The following is a 27991-nucleotide window of genomic DNA, read 5'->3' on the forward strand; positions in this document are numbered from 1 at the left end:
TTATTCAAGGTAAATGTGCATTATAGCAAGTCTCATGAGCCATGGTGATCCCGTGCCTGCTCTGCAGGCAGCCATCCAGTGTTGCACTTGAGTCCCTTGTGAGAGGGTTCTGTTTTTTAATTACAGCTCAGCATTTCATCCAGTTCTATGAAATCATTAACACACTGTTCACCTGATCAAGTCTGAATGGCAAGGCTATGCTTTAGGAATGTCTCATTCTATGTTGGTGTCCAGTAGGATTAGCCAATGCCATACATTTATTTCTTAAATACATTTTTACGCAATAAAACTTCAAAAGAAGAAAGAAAGAAAAAAGTTTGCAAATCCTTTTTGACTTTTGCCAACCAATACCTAATCTTTGCATTCTATATATTATAAGCTTTTATTTTGAAACATTGTACTACACGTGTTTCCGCTTTGGAGGAACTAACAACAAGCAGCTTGCAACATTATGGTAGTTTAAGTGGCTTAAAAGTGACTTTTAATTGTCTAAATCATGGAAACGACGGGCAGTTCTTACCAAGTGGAAAACACGGGTCCGTTTTATTGCAGTGTTTAATTATTTTGTCGCGGCTAACAGCGAACTAGCTAACGTTATCTTTCTTGCATAATGTCGTTAGCTCGTAGCCCAAGCTAACATCAGTGCTTGTAGCTAACTCATTTAAACACATTAAAACATGAAATTATGGCAGCATTGACTGTATATAAGGACTTAAGCGTTGTTCTTGGCTAAATGAAAGGATTAAGTTTATTTTGTGAATGTGACGAGCTGTAAAGCAGTGTCTTGTACGCCCAATTTCCTACTGCATGCCTGTGTAGCTAACAATAGCTAACTAAAATAAACTTGCAAAGTATGCAAGTGACAGATGAGATAAATGATAAGAAAGAAAAGGTGTTCTGTTTTGTAGGAGTTTCACGACAGTTTTCAACACTTGTTGTAACTTGCGAGATAAAGCAAAGCTATTATGGCAGCATTGCTATTTAAAGTGAGAAAATACATCTTAAGTGTTTAACCTGAGATAATACATGCTAGAGAGCTGTGCCATGAACCTGCTTTAGCATCTTTAGCATAACAACAACTTTCAGCTAACACCTTATCTGTGCTGTTTGTATGTTTTGATTGTAATACATTTTCCTAATAAGCACTCCAGCTCATGCACTGTGAGGTCCTGATGCAGGAGGTTCATCAAATATTTGTGCATTATTCACTTTTAGCCCTTTTTAGTATTTAAACCATGTTTAAACTAAAGTGCTGACATGAATATTCACACCAGAACTTGCAAGTAAATGTTTCTTGTATCATATATTTGCAGTGGTACACTAGTGCTTAACCAGAGGACACTTGTTTGTGTGTCCGTGTTTGCAGGTATATTCCTGCCGCTGTCGTCGTTGAGGCTGCTGATCCCTCCTCTGCGGCTGCTCTCTGCAGCGATGTGGCAGGTGGCTCAGCGGAGAGAAGTCCTTGAGTATGAAAAGCTCGACGAGTTTGTGACGCTGGTGACGGCAACAGTTCCAGACCTGCTCAGTCCGAAGCAACGAGGCAAGCTGCTCCTTCGCCTGAGAGCGAAAGTGAGTCAGGGGGTTCATATGAGGTCAAGTTCCAAAAAAATGTTCATAGTTGTACAATAATGTCATGCCTCGCTCTTCTTTCTACATCTTTCTCCTCAGATTCTTCTTGAGTTGTGCAGAAATGAGGAAACAGCCAACACTTTGTGTATACAGCCTCACCTGGAACGAATCCGCCCACCAGGATACACAGGAGTAAGTGGGAGTCATATTTTCACATTTACCTACAATCGTCCCCCCCTCCAAACAAAAAATCAGGTCTGGTGTTGTAATTACTAGTCAGACAGAGCATTGATATACTTCTGTTGTTTGGAGATGGTCCCAGTAACAGTGATAGTGTCTTTCAGAGTGGAGATGCAGAGGTGGATGCAGAGGAGGCCATTTTTGTTGAGCTCATCCAAACGCTGCTGAAAGACCCAGCAGAGAGGGAACATTTTTACCAGGCAAGGCAGCTTCATGTAACCCAACTGACAGTCCAAACGGCCTTTTTGTGCATCTAATTGTAATTCTTCATAATTGGATTTTTGAATAACTGCTGCCGTCGTGCTTCTCAGGAGGTTTTCCCAACAGAATATGGTCTCAGCTACGACACCGACATGCAGCTGCTTGTGTGGGAGTTTCTCTCTAAGCTGGAGAAACTCCTGCCAGTACCAGACCTCAGTCAGGTAGGACATGACATCCCATTACAGCAGCTGCTACTTGAAACATGTTTACAAAGTATTTAGTGTAAAAAGTTAAAGTGATTTTTAGGAATAGGTAATGATGGATGAAATGTTATGTGAGAAATGTGAAATAAGATTTGTTTTTGTCACATTTAACTCTGAACTGAACATGTGATCAATTTGGATAAGAAGCGCCTCATTCTTGCTGACATGTTTGCTTTTGTCCATAAACAGGCTGTTTCTTGGCTGACCTCTGCCCCCTCTGTACTGAGGGACTGCTTGCAAGCACTCTCCAGTCCTGACGACCTGAGGTCTCTCCTGCAACACCATAAATGCCTCGAGCACCTTGGAAAACAAGGTAAACAGAATGCATCGGTCATGACTTCAGCCCCTTTCCCTCATCGACTTTAATCGGGCCCACATCATTAGACCAGTAAAAATAGACCAGTTAGTAAATATGAAGTTGTAGAAGGCACATGGGCATAAACTTTGCTACATGTCAGACAGCATAAGAAGATTTTAAAGGTGTTCTGTCAAATATTGTCGCAGTTTTGTGAAGGTTTTCTGTATGAATACAATGTCAGCAACAACAAGCTGCTCTCCACGCTCTGATTGAACTTGTTCTTTTCACTCACCGCTGTTTTCCAGATGTGCTGCCCCTGTCGAACCTATCAAACATCTCTGTCATTTCATGTGAACAGACTCGACGGGAAATGTGTGTGTGTGTTCTCATATTGACAGATGGGACAGTCACAATGAGCTTAAGTCAGATGTTCAGAATGCAGAGCCTCATCACCAGGCTGCTGTGAGATTGGCCCTGTGGATTCTGATCATTCCCATCTGTATCAGTTATGTTTTCTGTTTGCAAAACCTTGGCAGCTGTGTCAGCGTGGACAAAGACATGTCAGCAGTGTCTGTCTGGTTGAGTTCAATTGAGTGTTCAGTGAAGACAGTTCGTGTTTTTTTTTGGATGTATGTATGTGTGTGTCTGTGTGTGTGTGTGTGTGTCTGTGTGTGTGTGTGTCTGTGTCTGTGTGTCTGTGTGGATGGAGATCTTTATGAAAGTGCCATGTTTTCAAACATAGCCTGCTTATTGTGGTCGTATGGGAGAAGAAGGCACATAGGAGGCCTTGAAATCACAATCTCAACAAGGTATCTGAACCCGTCAGCTGATTGTGTTTTCTGTGTTTTACATAGGTACCACTGTGGAGATGTCCACCCAGGTCTTTGCCTGCTCTGAGTGTCCATTCTTCCACATGCAAGAGTCCTACCTGCTGCAGCACATCGAGCACAGTCACCCTGAGCAGTACAGCAAGCTGCAGAAGGCCGCAGAGACAGCTGAGGCCCCCAGGAAGAAGGCCCCGCGTCCGGAGTTCCCAAAGCCTTTCCCCATCCACGATAGGCCCGATCCTCACATGTGCCAGGAGTGTGGCAAGACTTTCACACGTGCCTCAGACGTGACTCGTCACCAGCGGACGCACACGGGTGAGCGCCCATACACCTGCGAGGAATGTAAGAAGAGCTTCAAGAACTCCTGGGATCTGACCAGGCATCAGCGCATTCACACCGGAGAGCGACCCTTCCTCTGCTCCCAGTGCGGCAAACGGTTCACACAGATGGGCTTGCTCAAACTGCATTTCGATCGGACCACCTGCGGCCAGACTTGCAACCCCCCCCTCGACCTGACGACAGAGGTTGTAGTAGCAGAGGATACATCAGAGAAAGAGGGCGGTCAGTACAAATGCCAGAAATGTGGCGAGAGCTTTGCTAGCATCCTGGAGCGGCTGAGGCACAGGCAGAGGCATGTGGTGAGGCGTCAGTACAAATGCTCCCTGTGTGAGAAGATCTACAGCCGAGCGTCGGACCTCAAGAGACACCAGATGAAACACACCGGTGAGCGGCCATTTGCATGCGAGTGTGGGAAAAACTTCACACACGTGTGGCTTCTGAATAAGCACCGGCAGATCCACACCAGGGAGCGTCCGTACCCCTGCGCAGAGTGTGGGAAGAGCTTCACGCAGCTCCAGATCCTGAACAGGCACCTGCTGACTCACAACGGCCAGCGGCCATTCCAGTGCTCCTACTGCGAGAAGAGCTTCACTCAGCTGGCCAGCCTCACACGCCACGAGCGAATCCACACAGGCGAGAGGCCGTACCTCTGCACCACCTGCGAGAAGACCTTCCTCACACACGGAGAGCTGGTGAGACATCAGCGCAGCCACAGTAACTTCAGGCCGTTCAGCTGCCCACAGTGCCCCAAGAGCTTTAAAACCAAGCGAGCTCAGAGCGAGCACCTCAATACGCACACAGGAGAGCGTCCATTTGCGTGCAACCGGTGCGGGAAGAGGTTTGCCAAGTCGACCTCGCTCGTCCGGCATAACCTGACTCACACAGGGGAACGGCCCCACCAGTGCTCACAGTGCGGGAAGACCTTCCTCACCTCTGGTGAGCTCCTCCTCCACAAACGCATCCACACAGGAGAAAAGCCTTATCCCTGCTCCTACTGCGAGAGGAGGTTCAGGTGCTCCTCCGACCTCAACATGCACGTCCGGACGCACACCGGAGAGAAGCCACACAGCTGCCTGTTCTGTAAGAAGAGCTTCTCTACGTCGACAAGGCTGAAGAGACACATGCGCACACACGTGGACAAGAGTGTCGTCGTGGAATCATTTAGTCTTTGAGTTGACAGCTAAGAAGGGATAAGATCATGATTATTGATATGTATTTAAAAATTAAAAAATCTCTCTAATTAATTGAATTTTTTTCTGTTTCAGGTGTCTGCTTAATTAAGATATGACTCAAACAGATACATTGGAATACATTTGTTTAGCAGATGCTTTTGTTTAAAGTCAGGTACAGTAATTGTGTTCACCTCCAGAGCTAAACGTCACTGGGAGAGATGCACACATGCACAAACTAAGGTTCTGTTCAGTGCTACTGTGAAAGTGCTCAGAGGGTTTTTTCAAAGATGGATTTTCCTCTATAGCTAATAGGTGTGTAATGGAAAATGTTAATCTATCCATTCATTTTCTACAACCAAAGTAATGAAGTTCTCTTAGTCAGAGTTTCCCAGCCGTTTTGACTTGTGACCCTTCATGAAGGCATTATTATTATTATTATTATGAAAATGATCCAAAATTATCCAGTTGATGGGAAAATGTCTGTAACTTCACCTCAGACTTAATTTTCGACCTGATGGGGGTCCGACCACAGGAAGAGGCACACAAGTGAAAATACTAATGATCAAGCTATGAAGAGGTGAGTGAATAAATGCAGAAGAGGAACAGCGGAGAGTGGTCACAGAGAGCTGTGAAAGAGGGAGAGAAGGCCAAAGACGGTGCTGCTGATCAACCTGCGGAGATACCTAAGGTAGGCTTTTATTATATCTTTTATTGAGATTGTTAGCAGCTCGTTAATCAGTGGATAACTTGTCATGCTTTCCATGCTTCCTCTCCATTGTGTGACTGATTCCAGACCTTTATGTGACCTGATTAGAGGTTGTCATGTGAGACCTTACGTTTAAGAAAACAATGAGAGGAATGAGTGTAAGAGCAGGATGTGTGTAATCCACTCAAAACTGATAGAATATGAACACATCATCTCTATTGGTCCATGATGACTAGTCTGATCTTTTGTATTATCAAATTGCATTATCTAATGGTTGCTGGTGGGGTCTGTCATATAAGTTGTTTGTGAATGTGGGACAAAGAAACAGTATGTAGTACAAACGGTGATGCAGTGAGCAGTTTGAGTGATATTTTCCAGCATATACTTATGTTTTAGAAGTCAATAATGAACAAAAATGATCAAAACGGACCACATTTGTTCACATAGTGTGCCAAGCTTTGAATCTTCCCTGTAAATGTTATGTGGAGGCCTCTTATTACATTTTATGTGCCATTATGCCTATTCTGTTCATTATCTCGCCCCCCTGGGGTCCTGACACAGGCATGGAACCACTTTAATTCATTGAATTCAAATAGAAAACAGATTTTTTAACCCTAACCCCTTTTTTAGGAGCTTTAATTACTTCCCTAAACAAGCATTCCCAAATTTATTTGTTGCATTTTTATTGTTACGTAACATTTTATATAAGCCCTTTAATGAGGCTGTCCCATCTCTGTGTACGAACACGTACAATATTTGTTGTACAGTACCTATATATAGATATTTGTACTCTCATTTTGCCCTTTCCACATCGTTCGAATGTCTCGATGTTTGTGAAATTGTTTTACATTAATGGTAACAATAATATGGTTGTATTTATAGTGTTACGTTTTGCAAAACCAGGAATTGACTCTTTAGCATAGATCTGCCTTTTACAGAAAAAAAAAAAAAAAATTCACCCGTAGAGATCTCTAATATTGTGGCTATCACGTGGGTTATCGCGAAAGTTAAAGGTTGAATAATAAAATTTCCCCCCAAGTTTCCCGCCGGACCCCATATCTACAGGGACTTCCTGTTCCACCCACATTCTCGTGGGGCTTCCGGGTGGCTGCATAAGACTCATCCAGCGAGCCGTCGTTATCTTAACGTTGTAAACAAAAGTTACTAAACGGTTTAGCTTCCGCGACACATTGAACGAAAAGACATGCATATCAAAACAGGTAAGTTTGTACAACTTTTTGACTTATGGGACCGAAATTCTTCACTTTCAGTGGTGTTATTTTGTTGTCTTGCCGACGGTGTTAGCAACTGTGCTAGCGGTATCGATAGCCTGCTCGCCGCTTTGAATGGGGATTACGAAACTTTGACTTCGGCTAACGTGCTAGTTAGCTCTTAATTTCGGATATGTTTAAAAATATAAACAACTACCTCTACGACAGCTTTTGTTTTTGACACATTGTTGAATTATATTGACCATGTTGTAACGGCAGATGGATAAAACCGTCGAGTTTAATTCGCCGCAACATGACGCTGCTAATTAAAGTTTGCTAACACCGGTGCTGGCTCGTAGCTTTTTTTGCTGTCTTGTTAGCTGCCAGCACCGCATACATGAATCACAGCTTGTTGTTATGTCCAAAGAGACGTCATTAAAGCAGCCAAGTTAATCTTTATAGCCTGAGTCTATAGAGTTAGCTAGTTTCTCGAAATTTCGGCCACGGTGCTCGACACGGGCTGCCTGGATTGGAAAAGTAACGTTACCTCATCAGTTTTTTTTAAATGTGGCGCTTAGGAGCGGGCACGCCATTGAGGCCGGGTATGTGCATTTCTTCTCAATCATATGGGGTGTTTCACCCCAACCCGACCCGACCAGTCAAGTTAGGCCTACAAAGCACCTGTTATGAGTTTCATCCTTGTTGTCACCAGGGAAGTATTTCCAGTAGACATGCCTTTTTAAAGACAATGAGCAGTAATGTCTAGATCCATCAGACGTGTGCCATGTGGACAAAAATGGCTCAACTAGAACTAATGTAAGTTAACTGTCCCGCCAGTACTTAGTTAGCCAACAATTCTTTTGACACGATGAGGCATCAGCTGTGACTGAATGACACACCGATTGTTGTATGACATTGATACACGATTAGCAACAGTGAGATGTATAGTGACGGGTAGTGAAAGCTGTCACAGCCAGTAAGACTTAATGAATTGGTCCCGTAATTATATATTTTCTGTACATATGACTGTAAGGTAAATATAGACTTACATGTTACTATTGTTTGTCTAAGACAGTCGAACAGTCAAGCAGTGAGAAGTTTTGGGAGCCTAAGGTGAAATTTTCACGTCTCCTATTTTGTCATCAACAGATCAAAACACATTCAAAATATATTAAATTTACAATGACTTAAATATGAAGAAATTAGCAGATTATCACATTTGAAAAGCTTGAACTTAATACTGATTTGGCATTTTTGCTCAATGAATGAGTACACTGATTAAGTTGATATGGTGGCAATTGTCTGTTGATTGATTGATTATTCTTCCAATTCTTTCGGTGTTATAACAGTTAACACACTCACTGGACAATTTCTGTGGTGTATTTTATCATTTTTCTTCTGTCAGCAGAACAGAGATGCTTTGCTCCAACTGTTCCCTTCTCTTAATTTAGCATCAAGTCATCTTGTTCTGTTCTGCACAACTTGGCAGCAATACAGGCAACTGTTACTCTGCCTAAACTCAACTGGCACAGTAAAGTCAGATGAAAATGTGTCATCCACCCCTGATGTTTGCTGATACGGCACAGCCAAGTGCAAAGATCCTTTATGAAACAATCAGGGTTTTTCCTGGAATTTGTGAGACAAAGGAGGCAAAGGCTGGAGAACGTGTGCAGCATGTATGGTGTACACCTTTAGAATGTGTGTGTTTACGTGGAAAAAAAAAATCAGGTATCACTTTTTGCGTAACGATTTGAGAACAGAAAAAGAAAAGGACAAAAGTGAGGATAAGAATGTTGAAGGAAAAGAGCTTTCCAGTGTGACCAGTGAACAGAAACAACAGGTGGGTCACATGATAAGGAAGCTACTGAAAAATGTAGATTATTTGTTAAAGATAGGTGTGTCCAGTGTGGTAATACAATTGGAGTTACTGGCTCACATGGCAATTATGTTCTATTCAAATATTTAGTAAAATGATTACACATTAGTAAAATAGGTGTGCTGCTGAAACCTCTGTGGCTAAGAGCTTGGGCTTGGGGATGAGCTAACCATGCTCTCATTGCCAGCACTGGGTGAAACTGGGCAGCCTGCCGCTGGATCCAGAGTGAATTTCTGTCATATGTCCAAATCAAGAACTAACTTACCTGCAATGAATTTCTGCCTTCTAAACTGATCTGTCCAGCCCGTGTTCAAGAAGGAGGTTGCTGAGGTTCAAAATCCAGTCCGATTAACTTCTCTAATGTAGCTAACCTTGCTTTCTTTACAAACACATTCATTTGCCTCATGCAAAATGGAAATTCGTTGCTTACCGTGATTTTTGTGACGTAACATGCACTTGCTTGGAAAAAACACATCAAAACTTTCTGTTAGAAGGCAGTAGTGTGCCTCCAGTGTCTCAGAAAATGTCACGGTGTTCCACAATTTTTATTTTTGATTTTAATGACATTTAGATGAATGAAAACAAGGCTTTTTTGTTTGTTTTGGGGGTTTAACCAACACTTAATTAAAATTTCATATTATATTCTGACAGGCATGAAATTTTATATAGACTTGAAATATTTTACTACTAACATGTTAGGATTCATTATTATTATAGAAAAGTAAATGTCCATGGTATGATAACCATCAGTTTTCAAATGGCGGTGTGCATCCCTATTTTGGACACACAGTGCGCTCATCAATCACTAACAGACATACTAACACAAGATCATCATTAAATCAGAGCAGGACGGTGATGTGATTTTTAGAGTAAAACAGGGATTCTTAAGGCTTAGCCCAGGTGTTTATATTCAGTTTGATATGATATGTGATGCATAGATATGAATACATTCAAACAGCATCTGACAACAGATATTTGAGCAACATGTCAACACCTCTCTTTCAGGTACATGGGAAGCCAACAACACCGTGTGTGAGTCCGATACCCTGTGTGACCCAGCAGTCCTCGTTTCAGCCACCAACTCTGAGCCACACATTCGCAATCGCCGCCTGTCTCCTGGCTCGGGCAACTGTGGAGGCGGTGGGGGTGGAGGCTGCATCTCTGGAGGTGACCAACAGCCCCGACAGCTTTCACCTGAAGGCGACCTGATTGGACCCGGTTACACGCATCCCTTCAGCTTCCGCAGGGAAAAAGAACGCAAGCAGCACAAAGGCCGCAGCCTCCGCAGGGAAAGTCAGAAGGGGGTCAGCCGAGTAAGCGAGCGGCCACAAAAGGTTAACCAAAAGGAGAGGTGGGTGGAGGACAGTCTGTCGCTGCTCAAGCCCCCACCTGCCTTCCCAGTGCAGGACAGCCCCGCGAAGCTGCAGCCCGCCGTCAGCTACGCCTCCAAGGTGAAGGCGGGAGCAGCAAGTGGAGCGCTGGAGGAGGACCGCCCCGCCATCGGTGTGCTGCTACAGAACCAGTGGGGTCTCAGTTTCATCAGTGAGGCGAGGCCTGTCACAGAGGGCTCCGGCACTCGCCCCACTGCCAACACCCTCCCCCCTCAGCCCACAGACGCCGAACAGCCAGCAGACCCACAGCTGGACACAGGTCTCACAGTCCAGCTTCCAGAAGAAACGCCTATTCCAGTTGCTACCTCCATCACCCCCACCACACGCCCAGAGGTGGACGAAAGCAACGGGAAGCTGCTGCTCAGTTGTCGCCATCTAGTGGAGGCTTTGAACTATCACAGTAGAGGTGAGGGCTAAGAGAAACATTGCAGACCGTGTGCCCTGATTGTTTCTGTTTTCTTGAAAATTGTCATGTCAGCACATTGCCTCTAACGTGTCTCCTTTTTTCTCTCTCCTCAGAATGGAATGCTATCTGTAACAAACAGAAAAAAGGTAGGTTGACTCAAAGAGTAAACCAGTCGGTGCTGTCAAGCTCTGACTGGTGTACTGAATGTTGTGAAATAGGCTTCAGCTCCTGAGAAGTGTTAACAACATGTTATGACAATATTTTGTGGTTATGTCTATTTTGGAAACCACTTATTGCACTGTCACTGTCTGCATTATGTAATGAAGACTTGTGCTCTTTCAAAATGATTCCAGAGAGTCCTTTCGGGTTAAGTTGAGGTTGTTGTTCAATACTGATCAGTTTATTGATCTCTGACAGGTATTGTTCTGTATATTTGACCCTGTTTTTTGTTCTTTTCTTGTTTTGCAGTTCCAAAAAAGGTCGTCTGGTATAAAGACACCCAGGAGCACCCAGCCTAGCAGTGTGAGAAACCCAAAGCATATGTAAACACACACACAACACACACCTACATGCACATTAAAGTAAAGATGGACACATTTTTGAGTCCCGTTCACACACTGCACTCAGGATGATGTCTTCACGCAAAGCCACACTGAGACACTTTGGACTAACTCCTTTGAGATCTTACAGCAATGGACTTTTTTAACGCCTTACAGAAAGCCTGCCTTAATTAATCAGACCTGTTTTCATCGCCTCTCATGACCATTTTTAGCTTGTATGTGTAGAGCTGGTCTTTTTTTTTTCTTTCCTTCTTTTTTAACAACTTCTGACGAGCTGTAATTTAATTTCCCCCCTTTGAAAGCTGCAGTTTTATCAAACTTTTTTTGTGTCCTCTGTAAATTAGGATCAATCATTACTGAAACAGAGAAAACACAAGCAGAATGACTCAGTGGGCAGCCTGTGGTTTGTTGGCTCACATCGCTGCATGTTAATAAGGTGCTTTAAGAGGCCGACACCTCAGTGGCTGGAGGAGGCGGAGGTGAAGGCTGCCATGTTGACCTTAAGGGTATACTATGCAGGATTTTCCTCAAAAGTATAGACTCACCCAGAAGGATACGAATGCAGAATCTGTGGGCAAGAGATAAGATTTTGGTCGTATTGACCAATCACTTGAGCTTTGGTTGCGTTCCGCTGAACAGTAGATGTGGAAAGAGGCAGACTGTAGTGGCTGAAATGCAATCTCAGAACCCACTGGCTTTCGTCTGATGACGGTTTAGCTTTTTCTCAAATGTATCTGCGCTCATATGAGGTTATCTGTTTATGGAGATTTGCCAAAATGTCAAGTTGCTTGTCGGACTGTAAACAATGACCGGCGCGGAAGAGGAAGCTGTGGCCCTGATGTTATCTGCATATCTGCTGGCTACTCCGTAACCCCTGAAACACTGGCTGTTGCCCCCAGAGGCTAAATTGTTGTCAGATAATACAGGATTGGTTCTGAGTTTGCAAGCAGCAGGAGGTTACAGTGAGCTTATGGCGCTGTTTAGCCAATGAGGGGCCAAGTTGAGCGTTGTTTACAGCCAACAATTCCTGCATAGTGTACCTTTCAGCCTCAGAAGTCAACCTCTGAGTCGTGAGGCTGCTGCTTCATCGATGAGGTCAATCAAGCACTTTGTTAAAAAAAAAAATCTGTTGTGTCCAATCTTTTCTTCACAAGAGTGATTTATTTCCTCCGTCTCCATTAGAAACAGAAGAATGTCTGTCTTGTTCCTGCTTGAGTTTTATGGTTAATGTATGCAGAGGACGTGTGTATCTGTGTCTTCAGTTTACAGAGGGGTGTAGTTAAAGGCACAGTAGAGTTCACCCATGACCCCTGTCAGATCTTAATGCTGTGTTCCCTTTTTTTTTTTTTGTTTTATTTGGTTCCCTAATTGGTTGAATGTTACTCCGTAAGGGATATCACCGTGTTCAGTATGTTGATTTTTGAAAAGAAAATTTATTGAATAAAAAAAATTTACACTGGAGAAAGAGGAGGAATGTAAGTGAACAGTATTGCTTAATAAAAATGAATAAACTCTACAAGTTCCATCTTAGTCCTGTTTATTTTCAGGTCAAATTCTCGAAACTGACACCAGTAAACTGTAACTGAGGGAAACGCTGCACTAAGTAGAGCTTAAATGTAGAAACAGAGAAAAACAAAAGTTGCTCAGTATCAGCAGTGGTTCAACCAGACAGCTGATCTCACTGTGATTGTTTAGCTTGTCCAAATTTTCTTTTCACTACTGACCAGATGCTGTTGTGTAGGAGTCCATAGTTCACTCAGCAGGTAGCACAATTCTCTGAAATGTGAAAATCTAAATATGCCTCTCACTGCTACTGCATTTTCAGTGGCTAAAGACTGAAGTTTGCTTGTGCAGCTTTAAACTCTGAGCAGGAAAAGGCAAAATGTTTCATTTTCCCAGAGTCAATTCAGAGGTCTTCAGAAGTTTTAAACCAGCTACCATAACAGACCTGCTGCAGCAGCATCTGTAGCACCAAGATGTTGCTCAGTCCATCAGTCAGTCTCTCCACGTCACCTCCACCTCATCTGTTCTGTACCTACAACAGGAAAATGTTCACGTCAACACACACATAACAAGTTATGACAGCACAGCACGGAAGCATATTCAACTTCTACATCCTGGGAACATCTCTATATACCAAGGTCCCAACGTTTGCTGATTGAGATTAAAATCTTTACAGTAACGTGAACGTACCTTTGTGTAATCCACGAGTCCTCCAGCTCCGTCACCTGACCGGACCTGAACATCTCCCAGCCGGCTTGAGCGATCATTGCTCCATTGTCTATGCAGAATCTGTGGCACAAAATGAAGAGTGTTATCTGAACCTGGAACACAACGTTCCTGACAGGCTGTTTGAGGAACTCAGCAGTGATGAAGAAAAAGATGACAGTTTGCTCTTTTCACATAATCATACAAGTGTTTCTATTGACGCTTCTCACATGTGAATTGACTTTTTTCTGTTCAGCCCATTTACTGCTCACTCACACATTCCTGCTGTTTTACAATGCATGCTGTGATGTTCTTAGTGCCACATTAGCATCCAACGACACAACAATAAAAGCTGTTGATTATAGTGAATTTCTAAAACATAGCATGCATGGAAATAAGTGTTCCCACAAAGAATTTTACTCTTGTCAAACTGGAAAAGTCTCTCATTTACACCATCATGGGACACCCACCCTAAGGAAAGTGTATTGTAGGGTGGGGTGGGTGTTACTGTCCTGATTGATTTATGTTTGCGCTCTGAGTCTGAAGCAGACTCTCTTGTCATTTAATGTCAATGAAAGTATGTGGAGAGTGACTGGTTTACCTTTCATCTGTGGCAAACAGCTTGGCTCCTCTCTCCTCACACATCACCCCCATCATCTCCTGCAGACGCAGGTTACCTGCAGAGGAGACATGAGGTCATGTTCTCTACAGGACGGACTCAGACAAGCCTTCTTTTTGGTTTGATGATTCCTGACAGAGACTAGTTCACACAGTCTGGTTATGAAAGGATGAGCCTTTACGGCACATTTCAGCCATTCCTGAGCTTCACAACACAGTGAAGTTCATTCACAAACAAGCAGCAGAATAACACTGGTTCATTGCGGCTCTGATGCTTTTTAGTCTCATGATGAGAAGGAAAATAAGAACCAAGAGCAGTTCAGGCAAACAGGAGCATTTCATTTCACCAAAAGTAAAATATAAATACATATTTTTTCTATGTTATGAAATGTCTGTTATTTCATTAAGTGATCTTTTCCCCATTTGGACAATAATGTAAATTCTTGGACATTTTCTCCCACATGCTCTTTGACACAACAAAAAATATTTAACCTCGTCCTTTAAACGAAACAGCCTATAGACTAACTCAGAGTATGGTAGTGCAGTGAAATCGTGCACACAATCCCTTTGTCCCTGTATGACGGATGAATTTGTAAACTGGCAGCACTAGGAAAAAAAACCTCGCTCTCACACTTCAGGACATTTACTGTTGACTAGTTTCTGGGACACTGTAACTGTACTATTGTAGCTACCAGAAGTTATCTGGACATTTAGGCTCTGGATGATGAAAACTACACAAACCAACATGAACCACAAGCACAAAACACCACAGAATGTTTCCACTTCATACTTATGTACTTACAGCCAACGCCGCCGACAATGAGGACCTCTTGAGAGCCGCAGTGAGCCATGGCCCTCTCTGTGATTTCCACCAGCATGGAGAACAGGGTCTCCTGCAAGGAGGGAGGTGTCAGTGCTGGGCAATGCTGACAACATTACATAATCATCACATCTGCAACAGCTGGTTGATTAAGTTGATTGATCCTCTTCTTTGTCATAGAAGACAGCAAACTGAATATCTACACCTTTTCAAACGATTAATGGATTTATTCTAAAATTAACATTGTTTTTACTGATTTTAACTAGCTGAGCTACACAGATCCACCATGTACAGCAGGACTCTATGAGCTGACTTGATAGTGTTGGTACCTGCAGGGAGAAACACAGGTCCTCTGCTGCACACTGACCAGAGCTCAGCATCTTATGAGAGACTTCCTGTGGAAGAAAAAGAGAAAAGAACTGTTAGGTTCATGACTCAAGAGAGTGATGAAGTCACAGACATCAAACTGCAGCCTTGAGTGTCAGTTTTAGCCATTTCCTAATTAACATCTGCACCATGTCAACAGATAACAGAGAGGAGGAAGTCATTGTTTAGATGAAAGCACTTATTGTAGATAAAGAGTCCCACTCACCTCAATGTAGGATAAAATCCCAGAAAATGAGACGTCCATTCCTTTAACTGTATACGGCAGCTCCACATACTGACTCCCTCTGACAGCACGGACATGAGCAAAGCAGTGTCAAAATATCAGTCGTGTTAAAACAAACATTAAGTACACAACACGTTCCACAACAGTCCAGTGAAGCTTCCACTCACTTTTTGGCCATCTGCTCAATGTTGTAGCCTGGACTGGGGTCATTGGAAATCTGAGTGGAGAAACAGATCCACACAAGTTTTCACACACATCGATCACATCCAGTGAAAGGCGAACAGTCGCTCTAATGAGGAGCATAACGGCACACACCTTTAGAACTCGAGCAAACCTGTCCAAACAGTTGCCGACCGCGATGTCGATGGTCTCCCCAAATATTCTATACCGCCGCTCTGAGTATGCGATAACCTGCACAGGAAGACAAGAGTCCAATTGTTACATTTGTACCATATCAGCTTATACCTCAGTGTATGTTACAGCTCTGTCAACACTGTTTCACAGACAGCTGATAACAGGAAGTGCTGTCCAGAAGTTCTGCGCCAAAGGAAATACTGAGGCCACCAACCTGTGTGTTCCCTCCACTGACATAAAGCACGGTGGGGTTGGTGGCTTTTGTGATGAGTCGGCCCATCTCAATGTGTCCAATGCAGTGGTTGACACCGAGGAGCGGCTTCCCCCAAAGCTGTGCGACTGTACGAGCCACCAGAGCCACTGTCACCAGGGGAGCACCCATACCAGGACCTGAAAGAGTAGAAGAAGAAAAACCAGAGAGAAAGAGAGACTGTTTATCACATTGGAGTGATAAAAAGACATTATACTGTTGTTTGAGAGAGAACATTCGCCTTAAAGGCACTGATGAATATAAGTGGTTTTATGGATAATCACATGATTGCTAAGCTGCATCTGTATCAAATAAACTTCCACTTAAAATACAAAATGACATGAGATAATAAAATTTATGGCCTGGGTACATCATTTCAAGCTAATGTCATGAGGGTAAGTATTGTTGAAACTCCTAACTGTTTTTTAAGTTCTGGTCAAGATATGAAGTTTGAATTTAAAGAATGTGTGTAGTATAATATGATATCAAAAATTGTGATGTAACTGTACAGTGGTTAACAAATACATATGCATATGTCATGCTGCCAAACCACAGAGAAATGTCTGAACTATAACTAAAGATGTAAAAGAAGTAAAGATAGAAAGAAGAAACTTTAGAGAGAGGTCACATTTTATCACAAATATCGGGGGTATTAGGGGCACTCATCTTCATTTTATCTACACTTAGTAAATCAAGGTGAAAAGCCAGGATCTTTTGGATGTTACCTTTGGTGTATGCCACACAGTCGATGTCTGCAGGCTTCAGCCCTGCTTGCTCCAGCGCCTCCTTGAGGACAGTCAGTATGACAGCACGGTGGTGCCTGGCAGTGTCGCTTGGCATGAACCCTGATGGGTAAAATAACATGTTAACTTGACATGCAAGACTGTTAAACTTTAATATGTTGCCAGTGAAGGGGATATTAGTGCTTTAGAGAAATGTGGCTTACCTTGACCAGGAGGGGTAATGTAGGTCCGTCTGGGGTTGGAAAGCACTTCACCATCCCTGATGATTCCTATGCCTATCTTATTGGCACTGCCCTCAAATCCAATTACTACAGTCATGGCAGCTAAAAGAAAGAAAGAAAGAAAAACACATTGTTAGGAAAGAGAAAAGCAATCTGCAGTGAAGACTAATGCTTTCTGTCTGTGCATGGAAGCTAGGTCTGTAGTCAAGTTTATGCAGGTTTTCATTCCAACCAGAAACCTGCAATGTCTTCTTTAGCTCTGGAGGGAGCATTTCAAAGTCTTTTAAACTACCCTGATGATGTCTTCCAGGGTATTTCAGGTGCAGCTTGTAGACTAACACAGGCAAATGAAAGATGTTGTTGACATGCATTAAGTGGAATGAAGGCTTGAGTTATAACATTTTAACACAACACCTTCAACTGTGTGAGTCAAAAGTTTATCTTAGCATATCATAATTTTAAACGAATAGTGCTTAATTGCATACCCATTTCTATTCTACTTATATCTTCTGACCATTTGGGCAGAAATGGGCTTCCATAGCTGAGCGAGAGCATGGGCGTGTCGATTTATTGGGATTTTGGAGATACGTATGTCGCATTTGAAAATAATAAATGTACTTGTAAACTGCACTTTAACATTTAAAACAGAGGGACAATGCGACATGTAAGGAGACACTACATTATTAACGCATACAGACAACAGATAAATAAGAAAACAAAAATATAGCATGCTGTCGCTGTTAGCATAGCAGCTACGGCATGCTATTTAGGTACAATTTGCTTAAATTGACGCTCTATTGAATAACAAACTATTTATACGTACCCTTTTACTTCCCTTAGGTAGTTAACATTAATGCAAATTCGTGCCAGTGAAACTTTTTAGCCAATAATTGTTCCGCCTCAGCTAACTTCTGCAGCCCAACTGCTCCATGAAGCTCGGGGTCCCAAACACTGACTGCTGTACAGTTGGCCTTACCAAAAATTTTTGTATAAATTATGTTTTTACTGCAGCAGCATGTCAGAATAATGTAATATGCGTTAAACAGCGAGTGTGGGTCATTTCTACCATTTTACAAAATAAATAATAAAAATGCGGAGTTTTTTTTAGTTGTTGTAGTTGTTTTTTAATCAGGCACAAAATGAGGCAGTCGCCATGTACAGCGAGCACGTGCCCAGAAATCTTTGCTATGCTCTCTATGTGTGAGTGTGTTTTGGGGGAGTGACTGAACCAGCACGGGGTGATCTGCACATCCTGCTGTGAAAGTAGTAAGATAATTTGCATCTCCTTTCTTTGAACTGTCTTTCTGGTTGAGTGCCGCTACCGTTATTTAACATTTGCATTTATTGATTAATCAAATCGGCTCTGTGGAAAGCTAATTAGTAGCTGGCTGGTGAGTCTCCATTCATTGTCGGTGCAGGCCGTCTGCTGCTGGCTCCGTGCTCTTTGTTACAGAGAAAAGCTAGCGTTAGCCTAGCTTGCCATAAATCCTGTTGTATAACACGCAAAAATGACCAAATAGTTTGTTCTGTTGTTGGTCTTTTGTCACCTACATGAATGATGTTAAGTTAGCATTCAGTGGGTCACGAATACATTCTTAAATTACGTGTGGTGTGCCACACTGTACCGTTATACACCTCCACAGCGACGATGCAGATCAGAAACGCTTAGCGTCGCTTCCTGTTTGTCACAGAATTTTTTTCAGCCTTCAAATGCATATTTACGCTTGAAACGGTGGTATTTTGTAAAATGGGGACACACAGGTAGTCAGAGCTGCACTTGTTTTTCTTAGAAGGAGGGAACTGTCGTCCCTCGGCCGATATTCGATTGGCTGATTGGAGCGCTGATAAGCAACACTGTGATCCTACAAGTTTGTGTCGGTGCAAGATATTCAAGTTAGTATTGTTGAACATACTGGAACATAAAACTTGAGAAAATTACAGCATTGCCAATACCAAGTGTTCAAATAAAATAGACCGATATATCTGCCGATATTTGGGTTACTACACATAAAGTATCGGTATTATTAATAGTAGTCTTAAGGCTCCTTCCATATCTACATCACAGGTCTTCAGTAACTAAATTGAATAGGTCCCTAATATGTGTCTCTCTGTTACTGTATGTGTTTATGTGAAGTAAGGATTGTTGCTCGGATTGATCGCTCTTGGATTGTCTGAAATATTCAGTCTGAATATAAATAGTAAAAATAAGTCATAATTTCCCTGAACCAAAGGTGACATTTTCACATTGCTTTTGTCTGACCAACAGTACAAAGCAAAAACCGAATCATATTTACAATGACATAAAATGAGAAACAGCATATGCTCCATGGTCCACTTCCTGTGACAGGTGACTGAAATTTGATTGATTCCTCTTCTGCTCTTCCAGCGGCGCGTGTGTTGTGGTGTGTGCGTGTTGTGTGTCTGCGAGGTGTGTTTCCAGTCAGAGCAAGTTCAAGCATGAAGAGAGGCAAGAAGACAGAGGAGGCGGCCGCAGATGGGGAAAACGACACAGGCTCTGGTACTGCAGCACGCACTCCTGCAGTCAAAAACACACTGTTATCTACATATTAAACAACTTCTGAGTTCATATTCCAAATTAAAACGGGTGAAACTTTCATGACGTATGTTTCTTTCACCTCACAGCTTCTGCAAAGAAAGCAAAGAAGGCTAAGGAGCCAGAGGCCCCAATCCTGTACGAAGACCCTCCTGACAAAATGACGAGCAAAGATGGACGTGACGCCAACATGAAGATCACCTCCTGGAACGTGGACGGTCTGAGGGCCTGGGTGAAAAAGAAGGGCCTGGATGTGAGTTTTGCAGTGAAACTGAAGCAACTTAAATTTGTCAAAGTTCAGTTTTGAGGGTGGTTTTAATAGTTGACACTTCTGTTCATCTTGCAGTGGGTGCGTGAGGAGGCTCCGGATGTTTTGTGCCTGCAGGAGACAAAGTGTTCAGAGAAAGCTCTCCCCTCTGAAATCACCTCAATGCCCGAGTACCCTCACAAGTTCTGGGCCGGGTCAGATGAGAAGGAGGGTTACAGTGGTGTGGCCATGCTCTGCAAGACTGAACCCCTCAAAGTCACCTATGGCATTGGTGAGTGGTGGGTTCATATCACAAGTTAAGATTCTTGGATGCAATTTCATAAACCAAGTTTGCAAAGTGCAGCTTCGAATGCATCATTGTAAGTGTCCAAATGTTTGGAAATTGCACAAAAACGTGCTAAAATTTAAACATCTGGGTTTAAAATTGAAGTACACACATCTACACGTTTAATGTGGATGCAGGAATAGTTAAAGATATTGAATTGATGTAACTGAACTTCCTCTACAAACACTCCAGGCAAAGAAGAACACGACAAGGAGGGCCGCGTCATCACTGCCGAGTTCCCCAGCTTCTTCCTGGTGACCGCCTATGTGCCGAACGCCAGCAGAGGCCTTGTGCGCCTGGATTACCGCAAAACCTGGGACGTCGACTTCCGGTCATACCTGAGTGAGCTGGACATGCAGAAGCCCGTGGTGCTGTGTGGCGACCTGAACGTGGCGCATCAGGAGATCGACCTGAAGAACCCCAAGGGGAACAAGAAAAGCGCAGGCTTCACCCCCGAGGAGCGCGAGGGCCTCAGCCAGCTGCTGGAGGCGGGTTTCATCGACAGCTTCCGCGAGCTCTACCCCAAGCAGACCCACGCCTACTCCTTCTGGACCTACATGATGAACTGCCGCGAAAAGAACGTGGGCTGGAGGCTGGATTACTTCTTGCTGTCGTCCAGTCTGCTGCCAGGCCTGTGCGACAGCAAGATCCGCAACAAGGTGATGGGAAGCGACCACTGCCCCATCACTCTGCACATAGCCGTGTAGTTCAGCCCGGCCAGCAGGGCTTCGCAAGGCCTCCACTCTTTTCTTAGTACTTCCGTTCCAACTTGGCTGAAACTATCATGTCCGCCCGCGTGTCCTGTTAGAGTGAGGCTTTTGCCTGCTTGGGCAGGGCAATCTCACAATGACCTTTCACAGGGATGATGAGCTGCCCGAACTCACTCTTTCACTAGGTTCAGCAGTAGTTCAGTTGTCTAGTCAATCGAATTCATAACGCCCACTTGTCCCGTTCATGTTAACCCAGTGATGTACACATACATTCTGTTAAGAAGCAACACTAAATATTCAAAGATGTCTAAGCTGATTTTAAACAACGACCCGTGACTGGCTGCAGAACTGTGTCACCATGTGGCTCCTGTCTCTACTACTGCTGACACACAAGCCTTCATGCCACACAACCTGCAGTCATATTTTTGTGTTACTGTTTGAGACAAAACCACTGCTGTTATTAAAAAAAAAAAAAGCTACTTGTTCTAGCACAAAAATGTTAAGCCTCTTTTCCAAACTAGTGTTCCATTTTCTGTCCTAAAAGATGCTCACAATAAAGACCGACTTTATGTAAAACCTGTTGTTGATTATTTGAAGCTATTGAACCAAGATCTGAAAAACACATTCCTTTCGGGGCCCAGTGTGCTTTAATTGAACCACAACCTGTACATCAAATGCATTCAGTAGGACATTCAACGTGGACCAGTTCTTGCTAGAAGTTTCTATACTAGATGAACATTGCATAGGAAATAAAGTCTACTGTACCTTTAGTTCCAGTCTAATCTATAACCTGGTACATCTTGACTACATGATATGCGTTCGTTGATGCATTTTCAGATTGTATGACTGCCTGAATCCCTTCCCACATTCTACACACAGATAGGGCTTTTCCCCCGAATGCGTTCGCTGGTGTCTTTTCAGGCGGTTGGCACTGAGGAAGCTCTTGTCACACTCGGTGCAGGAGTACGGCCGGACTCCGGTGTGGTAGCGCAGGTGGATGGTCAGGTAGCAAGACTGAGTGAATTTCTTTCCACAGTGGGGGCACTGGAAGGGCTTATGGCCCGTGTGGAAACGCTCGTGTTTCAGAAGCTCGGCGTGGGAGAAGAAGCCCTTCCCGCAGTCGGAGCAGAGGTACGGCCTCTCGCCTGAATGAGTCAGCTCGTGCCTGATCAGCGTCGCCTTATAGACGAAACTCTTGTCGCACTGCGAGCAGCTGAAAACGTTTTCCCTGGTGTGGCAGCGCTCGTGCTTCTTCATGTTGCGCTCCCTCTTGAAGCTCTTTCCACAGAAGGAGCACATGAAGGGCATTTCCTCCGAGTGGATCTTCATGTGGCTCAGCAAACCCCCCTTGTAGAGGAATCCTTTCCCGCACTGCGCACATGTATGTGGCCGTTCCTTTTGATGGATGCGCTGATGGGCGGTGAGAGCTGCCCGGTAGGCGAAGCTCTTTCCACAGTTGCAGGTGTGCACTCTTTCTTCTTGATGAGTCTGCAGGTGCCTGTTGAGGTAGCTGGCACAGCTGAAGCATAAGTCACATCGAGGGCATTTATAAGAACGCTCCACCTTGTCCGAATCCTCACCGTGGGTCTTTAAGTGTCTCACCAGCGCCGACTTCCAGGCAAACGCCCGGCCGCACTCCGAACACAGGTACTCCCCATTCTCCATGTGGGTGCTCTTGTGCTCCCTCTGAGCCACCAGAGACTTGAAGAACTCACCGCAGATCAAGCACTCGTACTTGCGGCCAGACTTGTGTGTCTGCTTGTGCCTCTCCAGTGACTGTTTGAAGGAGAACCGCCGTCCGCACTGGGAACACAGGAAGGGCTGCTCACCTGTGTGGATGCGCTGATGGGCTTTCAGTAAGGATTGGAACTTGAAGCTCTTCTCACATTCTGGACAAGTAAAACGTCCCTCTTCATCTGCGAGGGGCTGAAGGGACAGCTTGTCATCCTCAGCCTCAACAGAGTGGACTTTGTTAATGTGCTGCTGGACCTGCGCTTCTTCGGAGTGGTGGAAGGAGCATTTAGGGCAGGAGAAAGCAGCCGACGAGCCATCTGTTACAGAACCTGATGGAAAAACAAAAGTCATTAGAGAGTGGAGCAAGAAATCAACATTGTGCAAAGAAATTGTCAAACTATGTGCTGTCCCCAGACGCCCGTATCAAAATGTCCAACTTTACAGCAGAAATAATCGCGTTTACAGTCTAGTCGTTTTCTGTTTTGTTCACATTAATTCTATTTTGAAGGAAAATGTCCAACTTTTTCCAAACAAATTGTTTATAATGTAATTTTAGTTATGGACAAATTTGGAAAATGTTAATTCATTTCCAGCCAGGTTACCAGATTCCATCTGCTTTCTGTGTCTTTAATGTAATTTAGTGCTCTTGTAAGCTCTCACGCCCCTCCCGTTGTGTAATTGTGGCAAGAAAATGAACACTCACTCTCATCACCGTCCTTTGATGACACCATTGATGACCCATAAGAGTGCTCTGCACTGTTAGGGAGAAAGGAAAAATAAACATGAGGCGCTTTATCCACCTGACGTCTCACCACAGCCACCATATATCCAACTGTATATACATGTATTTCTGTTAATGAGGACTGATAGCTTTACCAATTGAAAGGCAGAGGCTTCAGCTCTGGAGGGTTCATCTTAGTGATCTCCTTCCTTCTTTTAGTGTTCATGCTCTTCTGTAAATTTATCACCTGGATCTTCATGGTCGGTTTGCGTTTGCGCCCGCTCGTGCGGACCTTCACCAGGGAAATGACTCTGCTGTCATGTTCAGGCGCCGCGCCTTCAGGCTCAGCGGTGGGACGCTCACTGCTCTGAACCTCTGCATTCTCCAGATCACCGTTATCATCCGCCCGCACCTGGCTGTCAGGTTCAGCAGGTGCAGTGGTGGCCTCGCTGACACCTTCATCACCTCCAACCGCCTCCTGCCCGTCTTCCCGGCTCTCTGTAGGCTCGTTTGCGTTGTGATCGTCAGTGTGACTTTTCAGGTGCCTTGCAAGTGCCAGCTCCCAGCTGAAAGTCTTGTTGCACTGATGACACGTGTAAACACCATCTTCCATGTGTGTTTGCTTGTGCTCTGTGCGGGCTGACAAAGAGTGAAAGGTCTCCCCGCAGACAGCGCAGTTGTATTTGCGTCCGGTTTTGTGTGTGTGTCTGTGCCTGTCGAGGGACTGCCTGAAAGAGAAGCAGCGACCACAGTCATTGCACCGGTGGGGACGTTCGCCGGTGTGGATGACTCTGTGGGCGATTAGTGAGGAAGCAAACTTAAATTTCTTCGCACAGTCTGGACAGTCATGGCGTCCCACTGAGATTATCTGTTGGGAGGACGCTACGTCGTCCTTGTTAGCTTCTGGAAGGATGATGTTTGTCAGAGCACTTGCATCTTTTTCTTGTGTTGCTTCTTCTCCTGGTTCAACTTCTCCTTCCCTGGCTGTCTCATCGGGAAGCACTATCAGTGAATCTTCAGCCACTGTGTTGGTGTCTGTTCCTTCAAAGCAGTTTTCTCCCGTCACCACCTCGATGTCAGCGGTCGTGCCTAATTCAACCTCTGCGTAATCCGTCACCGTGATGATTTCAACTGCCACGTCATCCACAAATGATACAGTGTGTGTGTCGTCACTGAGGCCTGGCAGCAGATCTGACTGGTTGGGTTGCTCTGTAGGTTTTGTCACTCTGCCAGGGGAAACTGCAGAGAGGGAGGAGAGGATGCTGTCGCCCATGCTTGTAGGTGGAACTGCACAAAGAAGACAAGAATGACATGTAAGTTCATGTCACAGAGTTCTGTCTTCAACAATGGAAGGCAACAGATGTGGTTATTGGAAACGACTTACCATGCTGCTCTAAATGCCCAAGGTGTCTGTGGTGCTGGAGCAAATGTTTCAGGTCTGCAGGCTCAGAGACTAAATGCACACATTCCTCCAACACTGAGCATTCAGCTCCAAGCCAGGAAACAGTCTGTGGGACATATATGAAAACACAAAAGATTTCAGCTTCAACAAATAGGATACTAAGACATCGGATTTGCATTTTAAACACCTGTAAGACATATTACAAGCAATAATGTTCAATGACATTATGCCTGTTTTACTTTGAATTACAGCAAAGGCAAAACTGAGACTAGTGCTGCTTTCCAATACCCATACTATATATTATATCAGAAAAGTATTAGTATGTCCCAATAGATTGTGTGTCAAATGGAGTATGCAAAAATACCAGGATGTCCTCCTGCATCTGGCCGCATTTTGCAACAGGGTTCATTGACCGTGGCCCGACAATCCGTGGCCACCAAGTTTTATCAGGTCTCTCTTGAGAATGAGACTGCATGTTTTCAATTCAAATTACCTGACTAAAGAGAGGATAAATTAAAAAAAAATCCTGTCTAAATAAAATCTCCACACTGCAGGTCTTCGCCAACTCAACATTACAGTTGCGAAAAAGATAGACAATGAACTATGTTAACATAGAACAGGAGCTAGATCAGAAGGTACCGGTCTCTCCAATTTTAGTATTTTTCAGTTTATTTCAAAAATTTTACAATTGGATGGCTCTTAAAGTGCTGCTTTCCTGGTCCTTCCTGACCCTTTATGAACTGTTACATGTGCATTTGATTAACACTGAGCTGATATCAAATGTCACTGAACAACAGGCCATTATGTTATACTGTGGTTCTGTCATCAACCACTGCTGGGATTATTGGTGTGGTTATACAGGATGCATTCAGTGCTGTTTGATGTCATGTATAAACTGTGCAGAGAGGTTTGAGGCCTAAGTTTTAGACTGTGCTGTCACTGAATAATTAACCTTTCACTTGGCTGTGCGACATGCACTCTTTGCTGGCCTGTCTTTAGTAATGCCACAGTAAGCCTGTGGCTGGAGCAAGGCAGAGATATACAAACGGCCGATTGTAAGCCACTCTTGCTAGAGGCACATATGGTGTGTGTCACTCGTGTTTTAGTATCATATGCTATTTGCTGCTGTTTGACCAGCACATGGCACATGACAAGAATGACCACTCGAACAAGAGTGGCATCCTGAACCATCAGGGCCTTTTCAAATCGCAGTTGTTGTCTCGTTGTAATGCAAAGCTTTTCCCTTGTTCATAGAATTCAGCAGCATCACTGTAATGGCACATGGCATTTAATTTGCAACGGTATATAAACAATACAGGAGTTATTCTTCCATGGTGAGAAACAAAATGTGAATAAAATGACACCTCTCACCTGCTCAAGGTCAGGTACTGGTAACAGCTGTGCCAGCCGAAAGAGGAACTCTGAAAACAGCATCTGCAAATCACTGTCATATTGAGGGCCATACTCAGCAGGGAAGACTTCCTGTGAAACACAAAAAGCGACTTTGAAAAAACTATTTTCAACACTATTTTCAACTAACACTGCATCACAAACACAAAACTAAAGTCAGGTCTCTGCTATTTTTGCAGTTACTTAAAAATACTACGATGTTGTCTTTGCCTTTTTGCAACATGTTTCCGAACACTTTGTTCAACAGTCAACTGAATGTGCACAACTGAAAGAACCGAGCTTGACAGAAACTGTAACAAGTAAGATTTTAAGTTGAATTTGACTCAAACGGAAGAGTCGCCAAAACTGCCTCACCAAGAAAAAGTCTCGTCTCTCTTCGGGATCTTTGAGCAAAGTGTGGATCAAGTCAAGAAAGTGAACCACGACTTCCTCTCCTGATTCTTTCATCTGCAAAGTGGGCATAAAAATTACATTACTGGATAGCTGCCTGAGTGGTTATGGTAAATTTGTTGGCCAGCCGGTAATAGCGAAGCGTTACAGTAAACACACAGTGATGGGAGATGCAGAAAAGCTGTGGAAATGACTGGAATTTTCAAACTGGTGTGGGTAATAAAATCAACTAATGTACTCTGAAGGCACTTACACATACCAGGTTGGGGTGTCGCGGTTTAATTTTCTCCAAATGAGACAAGATGAGATCAGGTTCCAGGAGCTGTTCAACTCGGCACATCTCGAGAATATACTGATGATGAGAAAGACCAAACACTGTATGAAAATACTCACAATTCAGCTCACATATCATTAGATGTCTTTGACCTTCTATCGTTGCTTCCATCTTAAAAAACTAAATGTTACATTAGCTTTGAATGCCCAGTGTCCTCCACTGGTACCCACCCTGGCTCTTAATCCCAGGTTAAGCTGCATCCCGTGCTTGTGCATTAGCAGCTCTGGGACCATGTCCATCACCAGAGAGACATACTCTGCTACTTTCCAGTAGTTCATGACATCTCCTTGTTTCAGAACCTGCCACATGGAGGCTGATATGAGCTGGAGAGGTGGGACAAGGAGGCGCAGCGATGCCAGCGGTAAGGGGTCACCTGAAAAATAGAAGAGTACTCAGACGGAAAAGGAATGCAGCCGACCTATCTGTGCACTATAAACTAATTCAACTAGTCTGATATGCTGTCTGAACACAGAAGACAAAACAACATGTCATGTTAACGACAAGCTACAAGATGTTACTTTCTGGGACTAGTGTGGTGAAATTATTATTTTTAATTGTTTCAATTACACAATAAGGTAATTAAGAATCCACCCAAGTATTCTGGTTCTAATAAAATGATGCATAGCGTTACTTATTCACAACGTGAAAACAGCGATGAACAGCGATGTGTTTTGAATGCAACCTTACGAGAGACACTAAGTGCATGTTCAATAGCAACAGCGTTGCTCAAACCCAGTGAGCTATGATTAACGACTCATAATAACATATGTCCATGTAACTTCACTATCAGAGAATACGCAAAGAAGGTAGCTTTCCAAGCTAACTTGGTTGTAGAAGCACTAATGAAAGTCGACTTTAGCTGGACCGTCGCTAACTCGAAGTTTTCCCACAAATGCTATCATAATGATTCGTCTTTTCAGAGCAAACAAACCGTTGGAAAGGGCTGTGAAGACACCCGAGTCCATCTTCTCACATCGGAGGATTTCATTAGCTGTGTGCTAACTGCTGTTAGCCAGATAACTAGCAACCCAGCCACAGTTAACTAGCATTAACCAATAGTTACAGGATGATAAAGACGGGGCTCGGGGGAGCTGTCCAACTAAAACTAATACAAGTCTCCTCTAAATAAGAGAACGACTTCAATTAAATGTACAAATAACCAAAACAAGCAGTTATATTACGTGCTGGAACTGATTTGTTGTCAGAGGTTTCTTCTTCTCCATTTTGCCCTTTTATTTTCCAGCAGATGACATTTTCCTT

At 43.7% G+C, this 27991-nt stretch overlaps 5 protein-coding genes across 8 annotated transcripts; 3 read left to right on the plus strand and 2 right to left on the minus strand.

Annotated features, from left to right (window-relative positions):
• Positions 1–397: 397 nt before the first annotated feature.
• LOC143314956 (uncharacterized) lies at positions 398–4984 on the plus strand. Its single transcript, XM_076722312.1, has 7 exons — positions 398–536; positions 1367–1569; positions 1669–1761; positions 1914–2009; positions 2121–2231; positions 2463–2586; positions 3426–4984. The coding sequence occupies exons 1-7, from the start codon at positions 497–499 to the stop codon at positions 4907–4909; spliced, it is 2151 nt and encodes a 716-aa protein (XP_076578427.1). The 5' UTR covers positions 398–496; the 3' UTR covers positions 4910–4984.
• Positions 4985–6698: 1714 nt separating this feature from the next.
• Positions 6699–12582, plus strand: LOC143314984 (uncharacterized). The gene is made up of 4 exons (XM_076722362.1): positions 6699–6835; positions 9708–10499; positions 10613–10645; positions 10968–12582. Exons 1-4 carry the CDS (start codon positions 6820–6822, stop codon positions 11015–11017), a joined length of 891 nt encoding a protein of 296 aa, XP_076578477.1. The 5' UTR covers positions 6699–6819; the 3' UTR covers positions 11018–12582.
• Positions 9240–17843, minus strand: LOC143314983 (tRNA N6-adenosine threonylcarbamoyltransferase). Of its 2 annotated transcripts, XM_076722360.1 has the most exons (13): positions 17707–17843; positions 16866–16985; positions 16645–16764; positions 15884–16059; positions 15631–15726; positions 15483–15532; positions 15298–15376; positions 15035–15100; positions 14688–14778; positions 13869–13944; positions 13253–13351; positions 13008–13094; positions 9240–10625 (listed from the first exon to the last, which is right to left on the minus strand). In XM_076722360.1, the coding sequence occupies exons 2-12, from the start codon at positions 16978–16980 to the stop codon at positions 13055–13057; spliced, it is 1008 nt and encodes a 335-aa protein (XP_076578475.1). In that variant the 5' UTR covers positions 16981–16985; positions 17707–17843; the 3' UTR covers positions 9240–10625; positions 13008–13054. The 2 variants fall into 2 exon arrangements, with proteins under 2 accessions (XP_076578475.1, XP_076578476.1); XM_076722361.1 differs by lacking the exon at positions 9240–10625 and having other exon boundaries at positions 12473–13094.
• A 201-nt stretch (positions 17844–18044) lies between these two features.
• apex1 (APEX nuclease (multifunctional DNA repair enzyme) 1) lies at positions 18045–21316 on the plus strand. 2 transcript variants are annotated; one of them, XM_076722352.1, is made up of 5 exons: positions 18045–18149; positions 19270–19401; positions 19527–19690; positions 19784–19976; positions 20223–21316. In XM_076722352.1, exons 2-5 carry the CDS (start codon positions 19341–19343, stop codon positions 20735–20737), a joined length of 933 nt encoding a protein of 310 aa, XP_076578467.1. In that variant the 5' UTR covers positions 18045–18149; positions 19270–19340; the 3' UTR covers positions 20738–21316. The 2 variants fall into 2 exon arrangements, with proteins under 2 accessions (XP_076578467.1, XP_076578468.1); XM_076722353.1 differs by having other exon boundaries at positions 18121–18274.
• Positions 21317–21366: 50 nt separating this feature from the next.
• LOC143314976 (uncharacterized) lies at positions 21367–27982 on the minus strand. 2 transcript variants are annotated; one of them, XM_076722350.1, is made up of 9 exons: positions 27663–27982; positions 26902–27104; positions 26657–26749; positions 26362–26454; positions 25969–26079; positions 24580–24703; positions 23351–24482; positions 23178–23230; positions 21367–22803 (listed from the first exon to the last, which is right to left on the minus strand). In XM_076722350.1, exons 1-9 carry the CDS (start codon positions 27694–27696, stop codon positions 21545–21547), a joined length of 3102 nt encoding a protein of 1033 aa, XP_076578465.1. In that variant the 5' UTR covers positions 27697–27982; the 3' UTR covers positions 21367–21544. The 2 variants fall into 2 exon arrangements, with proteins under 2 accessions (XP_076578465.1, XP_076578464.1); XM_076722349.1 differs by having other exon boundaries at positions 21373–22803; positions 26651–26749; positions 27663–27957.
• Between the last annotated feature and the right edge of the window lie 9 nt (positions 27983–27991).

Source organism: Chaetodon auriga, chromosome 22, assembly GCF_051107435.1.
Source record: "Chaetodon auriga isolate fChaAug3 chromosome 22, fChaAug3.hap1, whole genome shotgun sequence".
NCBI lineage: Eukaryota > Metazoa > Chordata > Actinopteri > Chaetodontiformes > Chaetodontidae > Chaetodon > Chaetodon auriga.

Coding starts and splice junctions, on each gene's coding strand:
- LOC143314956 (XM_076722312.1), top strand. CDS start 497: ATGGAAACGACGGGCAGTTCTTACCAAGTGGAAAACACGG. Junction 2,232..2,462: donor CAGTACCAGACCTCAGTCAG/GTAGGACATGAC, acceptor GTCCATAAACAG/GCTGTTTCTTGGCTGACCTC. Junction 2,587..3,425: donor CGAGCACCTTGGAAAACAAG/GTAAACAGAATG, acceptor TGTTTTACATAG/GTACCACTGTGGAGATGTCC.
- LOC143314984 (XM_076722362.1), top strand. Junction 10,500..10,612: donor TTTGAACTATCACAGTAGAG/GTGAGGGCTAAG, acceptor CTCTCTCCTCAG/AATGGAATGCTATCTGTAAC. Junction 10,646..10,967: donor CTGTAACAAACAGAAAAAAG/GTAGGTTGACTC, acceptor CTTGTTTTGCAG/TTCCAAAAAAGGTCGTCTGG.
- LOC143314983 (XM_076722360.1), bottom strand. CDS start 16,980: ATGACTGTAGTAATTGGATTTGAGGGCAGTGCCAATAAGATAGGCATA. Junction 16,060..16,644: donor CTGTGTGGCATACACCAAAG/GTAACATCCAAA, acceptor CTACTCTTTCAG/GTCCTGGTATGGGTGCTCCC. Junction 14,779..15,034: donor ACCTGTGTTTCTCCCTGCAG/GTACCAACACTA, acceptor CCCTCCTTGCAG/GAGACCCTGTTCTCCATGCT.
- apex1 (XM_076722352.1), top strand. CDS start 19,341: ATGAAGAGAGGCAAGAAGACAGAGGAGGCGGCCGCAGATGGGGAAAAC. Junction 19,402..19,526: donor GGAAAACGACACAGGCTCTG/GTACTGCAGCAC, acceptor TTCACCTCACAG/CTTCTGCAAAGAAAGCAAAG. Junction 19,691..19,783: donor TGAAAAAGAAGGGCCTGGAT/GTGAGTTTTGCA, acceptor TTCATCTTGCAG/TGGGTGCGTGAGGAGGCTCC.
- LOC143314976 (XM_076722349.1), bottom strand. CDS start 27,696: ATGGACTCGGGTGTCTTCACAGCCCTTTCCAACG. Junction 23,231..23,350: donor AAGCCTCTGCCTTTCAATTG/GTAAAGCTATCA, acceptor TCTCCCTAACAG/TGCAGAGCACTCTTATGGGT. Junction 22,804..23,177: donor ATCAAAGGACGGTGATGAGA/GTGAGTGTTCAT, acceptor TTTTTCCATCAG/GTTCTGTAACAGATGGCTCG.